Genomic DNA, 9122 nt, shown 5'->3' with positions numbered 1-9122 from the left:
GTATCCATCCCCCCCCAAGTGCCAAGCTGGGGTCCCCAATAACCAGCGCGTCCCTTTGGGGGCTCCGCTTCTCCGGAGGCGGGAGCTGGGGAGGCCGGTAGACCCGGCAAAGGCTGTGCACGCGCGTCGCTGGTTCTTTCCGAAGCCAGAGGCCTCTCCGCGCCGCCGCCATCCCTTTGCAGCCAAGCCTTTGCAGGACCCGATGCACCAAACGGCGCGCTTGCAAAGGGAGGCTCGGCGGTGCAATACTGCGGGGGGGCCCCTTCGCGAGGGAAGCAGGCGTGCAAGCGGCCCGGGCCGAAGCCACGCATCTCTGCCCCCTCCCCGGCTTGCATTCCCCCCCCCCCGCTTTGCAAGGGAGAGAGAGAGAGAGAGAATTGCTGCAATGTGCACCGAGGAGCCTCGTGAGTGAGTGAGGGCGGCGCAGCCAATCGGAGGCGCCCGCTCCGAAAGTTGCCTTTTATGGCGAGAGCGCCGCCGCGCTGCCCGTATAAAACCCGGCGAGGCGGCGCCGGCCGGGCAGCCGTTAAGCGCTCTCTCTGCCGTGCGGATCTCTGTTGCGCGCCGGGTGCTCTGCCGCCGAGCTCCCTTTTTCGCCGCCCCCGCCGCTCCTTTTGAAAAAGCCCCCTGTTCTCCAGCAAGCAGCCTTGCCACTAACAAAAAGGTAAGCGCCTCTGGTTTATTTTATTCTAATTTTTTGCATTTGCAAAAAACGGAATCCGAAGGAGCAAGGGGGGTGGGGTGGGGTGGGATCTTGGCCTTTGCAAAGAGTAAGTGAGCGTGCATGGGTTAAAACGCTTCGTGGGGGGCTTCGGGGGGCTTTGGCCCTCGGTTGCGTAAAGTTGCGCGTTGTTGGGGGCTCGCCTAAGAAAGGCGCGCGCCGGGTTTTGGTTGCTTTTCTTGGGAAGGAAGCCCTTTTTTGGGGGGGGGTCTGGATTCTCGGAGATGGGAGGCTCGCTCTGTAAAAGGGGAGCCGGGCTGCATCTCGAGGAGGGGGCGCGGTGTTGCAAAGGGCTTGGATTAATCGCATGTGCGTCAGCCTTCCGCGGAGAAGCCGCGAGGTTCCCTTTGCGCGGAGTTCGGGATGGGTTCGTGTCTTGGGGGGGGGGTTAGAGGTTTCCTGGTAGGATCGCGCGCCCCCTTTCCCCAGCCCTTTGCGCCGGTGCCTTTGGACTCGGCGTTCCGGGCTGCGCAATGGGCTGCGCGCCTAAGCCGCGGCGCGCCCGGGATTTACAACTCCGGAGTAAAGCGCTCGGGGGGGGGGGGTGCCGAGAAACGGGAGGTCTTTTGCCCAGCTTCTGTTAACGGAGAGAGAAGGATCTCCTCTCCCCGGCGCTAAAAGAAGGCAGCTGGGTTTGCGCGGGGTTTTTTTCCTGTTCGTGGGAACGCGTTGACGCGAGTCTCGCCTTGCGCCAGCCAACGGCCTGGCCCGGGGAGACCCGGTCAGAGCTTGGCGACTCTTCCTAGGCATTCCCGGGCCTGGTAGGCTCCGTTTCCGGGCTGGTGGTCGGTTTTTCGTGGGGCCTTTTTCTCCCCCGCCCCCCCAAAAAGGGGGGTTTATTGCAAAGTGCAAAGATGGGGGGCTTGACTTGCATGGGTAAGCTGGGCCATGCTGGCAGGCAGTTGGCCTTAAGGGAGGGGGGGTGTTGGAGTGCTGCTCCCCCACCCCTTCTCCTGAGCCCCCCCCCTCCGCCTAAGAGGGAGGTGGGGGCAGCACCTCAACGTGCCAGGGTGTGCCTCGAGGAGGAGGGGGCTGTTTCCGGTGGTGGGAGCCGGCATGTCTATTGTATTGGTGGAACACATGGGGGGGAGGCGCCTTTGGGGGAGGGGAAGCCGATCAATCATTCACGGAGGGGCTGCCCCACCCATGTGGGTGATGGGCGCTCTTTTGTCTCCTTGGAGCAGCTCTAGATCCTTCGGTGGGGGAAGGAGGAGCAGGAAGCCTTGTCTGTGTGTTACTTCTTTAGGTAGGGGGGACACTGGCTGCCCTAGAGGGCTCTCCCCCCCATAAAGAACATTTACTTCTTTGCTCATGTACCAAAAAGTCCCCTCTCTCTTCTTTCAGCTCTTTGGCCTTTTTCTTTTAAGCTTCCTGGCGCCGAGTGGCATGGTGCTAGTCCTCATTGAGAACCTTCCATTGTGTTTTATCTTTATAATAAAAGACTTCAGCGGCCGGCTGCTCTGGAGAGGGGTGGGGTCCTGCTACGGCCAAGTAGGGCATACATCTCCTGGATGGAAATTCCCCATTTTTTAAAGCACTGCTGAATTATTTGTGGCTTGCTCCGAAACAAACGGGGAGTTGAGATGCTGCTCCTTTTTTGCGGGTGGGGAAGCAGAATTTGCTCTTGGGAGTTAATGCCCGGGAGAGTCATCCCAGCAGCAGAAATAGCATCTTAATCTTCGGCTGGGGACAAAGGGCCCTGGTCATGCCAGCCTCCCCTTGCAGGAAGGCGAGGCAGACGGTGCCCCCCTTCTCTTAAAAATCATTGGGAGGAATGTTCTTGCTCCTTCCTCGCTTTTAAGCCGCATCTTGGCTTGCGAGACTAGCAGGACGAACAGGTTGGCGCGCTGCTGTTCTGATCTGGGTGCGGACGCGAGAGCCCGTGTGCTTTTTGAAAAATAACCTATAGGGTGTAACTTGCCCTAGTTTCAGGGCAAGACTGTTGAGGTCTTATCTTGCCTGAAAGGAGTGTTGAGATGAGCTGCCTGCGCCACTCCTGGGAGTGGCCCTCAGACATATGCTCCTCTCTGGAGGGGGGGGAGGCGTGGCCTCCCTCCCCATCCAGCCCTCCGAAATCTGGCTGCACAGCTCGCCTTTCTCCCAACCATTGCCTTTTATGGTAATAATGCGAGACGGGGAGCAGAGGACTTCCTTTGTCCCAAATCTGCACAGAGGAGGCGGGGGCCCCCTGGCGGCGGCGGGCGGCAAGCGCCGCACGATGACAAAACAGGAAGCTGGGGAGGAAGTTGGGGTGGGCGGGTGCCTGCCTGCGCCATTAAATCTCCAGAAGGAGAAGTGGGTGGGGTGGTTGCGCTTAGTGGCAGGTGGCGCCGAGTGCGAAACCAGAACCCTGCGGAAGAGACGGTCCTTGGATCCAGCTGCCTCATTGCCAACTCTGCCTTTTTGTTTCCTCCTTTTAAAGATCGCCATGGATGATGATATCGCTGCCCTCGTGGTTGACAACGGCTCCGGAATGTGCAAAGCCGGTTTTGCCGGGGACGACGCCCCTCGCGCAGTGTTCCCCTCCATCGTTGGTCGCCCCAGACACCAGGTATGTCGCTTGCCAGGGCCTCCTAGGCTCAAAAGTGAGTTTAAACGCATTCCAGGTCTCTAACAAAGTATAGTTGGTAGGTCTCTAAATCGGATGCTGTTGCTGCCAACTTGTGCCTGACACTGATAGTTTTAAGTGCCCTTTCACTACCAACACCAGGTCCACTTCGATCCAAGTCATCTGCTAATTTCTCTCTGCCCCCCCCCCCGGCCTTGCAGCTGGAGGTACAAGGAGGGGTTGAACCTAGGGGCCAAGTGTGTACAAAAGCAAACCAGGGCCTTTCCTCACAATGATCTCTGCCCCCTTTTGAAAAAGCTTGGAATAAATTAGTAGCCTCGAAATCGGCTCTCTAGATGGGCAAGCACTTTTAGCTGGGAGTTTTTCTCCTCTGTGCCAGCAAGTGAAATTTAAAAGTCCCTTCCTCGCTTGGGGCTTTCCAAAGCCTTTATACAGAAAAGAGGCAATGATGAAGGGGCTGCCCCAGGTGTGGAAATGGCACCCCACCCTGGGCTCCTTCACAATCGAGTCTCCTTGAGCACCAGGAACTTTAAAGACAAGCCACGCCTGCTGCTTTTTGTGCCCGGTGCTGGGCTTCTGCTAAGGGCTGGCTCTGGTGCCCGCTTGTGGTCTGATGCCTCTTGTCTCTCCTCCCAGGGTGTGATGGTTGGCATGGGCCAGAAGGACAGCTATGTTGGTGACGAGGCACAGAGTAAAAGAGGCATCCTGACCCTGAAGTACCCCATTGAACACGGCATTGTCACCAACTGGGATGACATGGAGAAGATCTGGCACCACACCTTCTACAACGAGCTGAGAGTCGCCCCAGAAGAGCATCCTGTGTTGCTGACAGAAGCTCCCCTGAACCCCAAAGCCAACAGAGAAAAGATGACACAGGTACGTGCCGGCAGAGCCCTGCTTCTGCACACCTTTCGTCCCCCTCCCCTGCCAACGTGCAAGAAGGCTACCTGTCAACATTCCCGTTTTCTTTTTGCTCATCTTTTCTCCTCTTTTGCCCATCTCTGCAGGGGTTTCCTTTCCTGGTCTGAATTTCTCTTGCTGGATCTTGAAAGGTTTTTATCTCTCCTGAATTGGCTTTTCTTTTCTCCTCCCGACTTGCTCGCACCACTTAAAAGCCGCTGCTCTTTTCCACTAACCCTTTTGACTTTGTTTTTGAGTGACTTCTGTAACATTTCCTGTGTTGTGAAACCGGGGCGGCACGGGCAAGAGTTTGCCACTATGCAAGCTGGTTGCATCAATTGTGTGGGGGCCCATGGCTGCCTAAGCATGGGCTGGCCATCTGGGTGGTACAGGCTGTGACCTGTTGAGCATGAGTTTTGGGTGCCCCTGGGGCTTCCAGGTTCTTGACGGTCTCCCCTGTGCTCTTCCAGATCATGTTTGAGACTTTCAACACCCCAGCCATGTACGTAGCCATCCAGGCTGTGCTGTCCCTGTACGCCTCTGGCCGCACGACAGGCATCGTGATGGACTCTGGCGACGGCGTCACCCACACTGTGCCCATCTATGAAGGCTACGCCCTGCCCCACGCCATCCTCCGTCTGGACCTGGCGGGCCGCGACTTGACCGACTACCTCATGAAGATCTTGACCGAGAGAGGCTACAGCTTCACCACCACAGCCGAGAGGGAAATCGTGCGCGACATCAAAGAGAAGCTCTGCTACGTTGCGCTGGACTTCGAGCAGGAGATGGCGACCGCGGCGTCCAGTTCCTCCCTGGAGAAGAGCTACGAGCTTCCTGACGGCCAAGTGATCACCATCGGCAACGAGAGGTTCAGATGCCCAGAAGCCCTCTTCCAGCCCTCTTTCCTGGGTAATCTCTTTTTTTTTGCAAAGCTGTTCCCTCAAATCATAGCCTTGGCAGAAATTGGGGGTTGTAGTCTAGCAGTATCTGGAGGCTGTGGGTAAAATCAAGGTTTCGGTTGTGTGGTTGGGGGAACTTGGTCCTGGGTCCGAGGCATTAAAAGTTTTTTTTTACCTTCCTGCAGGTATGGAATCCTGCGGCATCCACGAAACCACCTTCAACTCCATCATGAAGTGCGACGTGGACATCCGTAAAGACCTGTATGCCAACACCGTCCTGTCTGGCGGCACCACCATGTACCCAGGCATCGCTGACAGAATGCAGAAGGAGATCACAGCCCTGGCACCCAGCACAATGAAAATCAAGGTGAGCTTTCTGTTTTCAGCTGACACTCTGCAGCCAGTGGAGCCACAGGAGACTTGGTGTTGCTTTTAAGCAGGTCCTTCTGTAGCTAACTCTGCCGCCTGGAGGACTCTGGTTTAAAAGTGTCCTTTGCAGCCGCTGAAAGGTTGCGTTTGACCCATCTCCTTGTCGTGAAGCTGTGTGCATAAATCACATCCTTGGGATTTGGGGCCTGCAAAGGAATCCTACCAACTCTACAAAGAGCTGCCATGATCTCTGGCAGGGGTTGGGAAGAATGGCCAGGGGTTGGGAGTTTTAGTTCAACGACTGCTTGTTTTATACCAGGGTATAGTCATTGTTAGATTCTGTGAATGGGCAACACCTGAGCACTCAGGTGAGCTTCTGTAGCCTTTTTCATGGCTGAAACCTTTTCACCCCCTGCCTGTGGAGTCTTAACAAGTTCTGTGACGCTTTCTCCCAACAGATCATTGCTCCACCAGAGCGCAAATACTCTGTCTGGATTGGCGGTTCCATCCTTGCCTCCCTGTCAACCTTCCAGCAGATGTGGATCAGCAAGCAGGAGTATGACGAATCTGGGCCCTCCATCGTCCACCGCAAATGCTTCTAAAACAGGACTTAGTTACCATGATAACAATTGCCCCCCTTTTTTGACAAAAAACCCCATTACTGCGCGTTTAAAAAAAGTGAGAGTTGAGATTGGCATGGCTTTCTTTGTTTTGGCGCTTGACTCAGGATATAAAACTGGAACGATGAAAAGTTGACGGCAACAGTCTTTTAGAAAAATAATAATTGTGTTGGAGCGAACATCCCCCCCCCCCAAAGTTCTGCAATGCATCTGAGGACTTTGATTGTACATTTGTGTTCTTCCTCTTCCTTTCTTTTTTTTAAATAGTCATTCCAAATAGTACCATGCATTGAGAGGAAGTTAAACCGGCCTCTGCGGAGGCAGCAGCCCAGCTTTTGAAGGAGCAGGAGTACTTTCTGGTGTTGCAGGAAAGTATTGCTTGTACTTAGAAACCTCCCCCCCCCTCCCAAATGTAATCCAACAAGTGTCTTTTCTGTATCTTGCGCCTTAAAACGAAAAAAACACTTGGTCCTCTTCCAATTTTTGTTTACTTTTGGCCATGCAAAAAACCAATAATGAAATAGAAACGGGCTGTGTAGGTTTATCTTCTTCCCAATCTCTAGATGTGAAGGTTTACAGTGTACCCCCTTTCCCCCTCCCAGAGCTGGGGGAGCCCTTACCCAAATTTGGTGCCAGTATGTATACGGGGATACGGTGGGGGTGAAAACTGTACACTGACTTTAAAATAAACAGTTCCAATAAAGATGCACATGATAGACTTTTGCCTCTTCGTGTCAAGTCTCTGGTCCGCGCAGCCTGGGTTTGGTTGGGGCAAAGAAGAGGGTCATAGAAAAAGAACGGCAGAGGTGGAAGGAACCCCTAAAGAATGTGGGGAGGGTGGGGGGCTTTTATCCCCAGGGCCGGTTCTGATCAATTGCCAACCTGGGAAGTGTTGCCAAACCAAGCTGCTAGTCCAGTTGGAGTAATGCATGGTCCAGTTCAGCCACAGGCTTCCATACATGACCTTCCTTCCCTTACGAGAGACTTCCCTTGCCAAGGTAGAAAGCGGTCTGACTACAGCTTGGAACAAGCGTGAAACTAGTACAAGAATGGGAAACCTGGGGCCATCCCAATCCCTATCGGCCATAGCCTGTAGGGTCTGTGGTTGGGGATGAGCAGCCTGGCACCATTTGGAAAGACCTGGCCTTGTGGCTCAAAAGTGCTCCTGGGGTGCAAGTTCTGCCTGCTTACAGGCTGGGCTTTGAACCACTGCTGCAGAAACAACTCATGAAGCCTAAGGGCTGAGCAGAGTTGGAGGCAGCCTGCTTATCCTAAGCTTCAAGCAAAAGCCTCTTGGCGTAGTTTCATTCCTGCAGACAGACTATGGTGCTGAATACTAATAACGTGCAGGGGCAGGATTAACTGGACAATGCCTGCCCTTTTTCCTTTTGACTTCATTTCCTGTATGGGCTTGAGGGCAGATATATAAAGTATATGAACATGGTTCCAGTTCAGGGTGAGGTCTGCTTTTTGATCTACTAAGATCTGCAGTTCTAGCTGTTTCTAGGTGCATTCAGGGACCATTGGGCTGGCAATTCAAAGCAGCCAGAAGCCCTGGGAGGATGACCCAGGTGCTTTGCTCTGGTCTGTGCTGAAATGGTCCTCTTGGTACTGGAGGTTCTACTGAGCTGAGGGGCTGGCATGATGCACAGGATGGTAGGAACCAAAGAAAAGTAGCTTCTTCAGTTTGGCACCTTGAGTATAGTATTTAGAAGCATTTCTAATTATAAAAAGCCATTCAGCTCTCAGATGGCAGCCTGCAATCCCTGATACTGTACTGAGTTAGAACTGGTGAAAATAAGTCTAGAACTGAACCAAGCTCTTAATATTACTATCTCCTTATGCAGAACCTTTTTAGTTGCAAACAAGCAAATATGTATTAATCCCCTAGCACAGAGATTTCTCTTCTGAGACTCCTGGATTCCATCTGCTTGCCCAAGTTGGCCTCGGAACAGGGGTCTACAACCCTATCCATAGAATCATAGAATCATAGAGTTGGAAGAGACCACAAGGGCCATCGAGTCCAACCCCCTGCCAAGCAGGAAACACCATCAGAGCACTCCTGACATATGGTTGTCAAGCCTCTGCTTAAAGACCTCCAAAGTAGGAGACTCCACCACACTCCTTGGCAGCAAATTCCACTGTCAAACAGCTCTTGCTGTCAGGAAGTTCTTCCTAATGTTTAGGTGGAATCTTCTTTCTTGTAGTTTGGATCCATTGCTCCGTGTCCGCTTCTCCAGTGTCGTCAAAAGGAGCATTTGCTGTTTCCTTCAGATGTTGGTTGTATGTGTGACCACTTAAAGGTAAAGGGACCCCTGATGACTTGGGTTGCGGAGCTGCTCTTGCCTTATTGGCCAAGGGAGCTTCCGGGTCATGTGGCCAGCACTACTAAGCTGCTTCTGGCAAACCAGAGCAGCGCACGGAAATGCCGTTTACCTTCCTGCTGGAGTGGTACCTATTTATCTACTTGCACTTTGACGTGCTTTCGAACTGCTAGGTGGGCAGGAGCTGGGACCGAGCAACGGGAGCTCACCCCGTCGAACGGCCGAACTTCTGATTGGCAAGCCCTAGGCTTTGTGGTTTAACCCACAGTTCCACCTATGTCCCTTAGTCCTTCCCTTATAGATAGGTCCTCCTTGAGTGACATCAACTGCCAATAGTCATTTTGAGATGCAGCTGAGCAACCTTAGGGAAGCTTGGCAAACAGGGCCAGCCTGGCAATATGGGCCTCTCAGCGATGCCTGGAATCCAGGGTGCACTGCTTCTAATGGGAGGTGAAGGAATGAGTTAATGGACAGCGATTGAGAGCTGATTCCTTTCTGACTGTCTTGAAGGAGGCTTGCCCACCTTCCATGTACCTTTTGCTGGAATCCTGTCCCACCTTCCTTAGACACTGGCTGTTTTCAGTCCAGGTGTTTTGAATAGCAGGTGCCTGTTGCTATTTAAAAGGGATCCAGTGGATTCATGGAGAAGAGGAGGTCTGTTGATGGTTACTAGTGAGGATGGCGCTCTAGAGATCTCTAGGATCAGAAGCAGTGGGTCTC

At 53.5% G+C, this 9122-nt stretch overlaps 1 protein-coding gene across 1 annotated transcript; it reads left to right on the top strand.

Moving 5' to 3' along the window:
- The first annotated feature begins 509 nt into the window (after positions 1 to 509).
- Positions 510 to 6796, top strand: ACTB (actin beta). The gene is made up of 6 exons (XM_081169676.1): positions 510 to 664; positions 3144 to 3272; positions 3927 to 4166; positions 4661 to 5099; positions 5275 to 5456; positions 5917 to 6796. The coding sequence occupies exons 2-6, from the start codon at positions 3150 to 3152 to the stop codon at positions 6058 to 6060; spliced, it is 1128 nt and encodes a 375-aa protein (XP_081025802.1). The 5' UTR covers positions 510 to 664; positions 3144 to 3149; the 3' UTR covers positions 6061 to 6796.
- The last annotated feature ends 2326 nt before the right edge of the window (positions 6797 to 9122 follow it).

The sequence above is a fragment of the Podarcis bocagei genome (assembly GCF_964188305.1).
Source record: "Podarcis bocagei genome assembly, chromosome: 14".
Classification (NCBI taxonomy): Eukaryota; Metazoa; Chordata; class Lepidosauria; order Squamata; family Lacertidae; genus Podarcis; species Podarcis bocagei.
The sequence above is the reverse complement of the archived record's forward strand: the minus strand, read 5'-3'. Positions and strand labels throughout refer to the sequence as shown.

Coding starts and splice junctions, on each gene's coding strand:
- ACTB (XM_081169676.1), top strand. CDS start 3,150: ATGGATGATGATATCGCTGCCCTCGTGGTTGACAACGGCTCCGGAATG. Junction 4,167..4,660: donor ACAGAGAAAAGATGACACAG/GTACGTGCCGGC, acceptor GTGCTCTTCCAG/ATCATGTTTGAGACTTTCAA. Junction 5,100..5,274: donor CTTCCAGCCCTCTTTCCTGG/GTAATCTCTTTT, acceptor ACCTTCCTGCAG/GTATGGAATCCTGCGGCATC.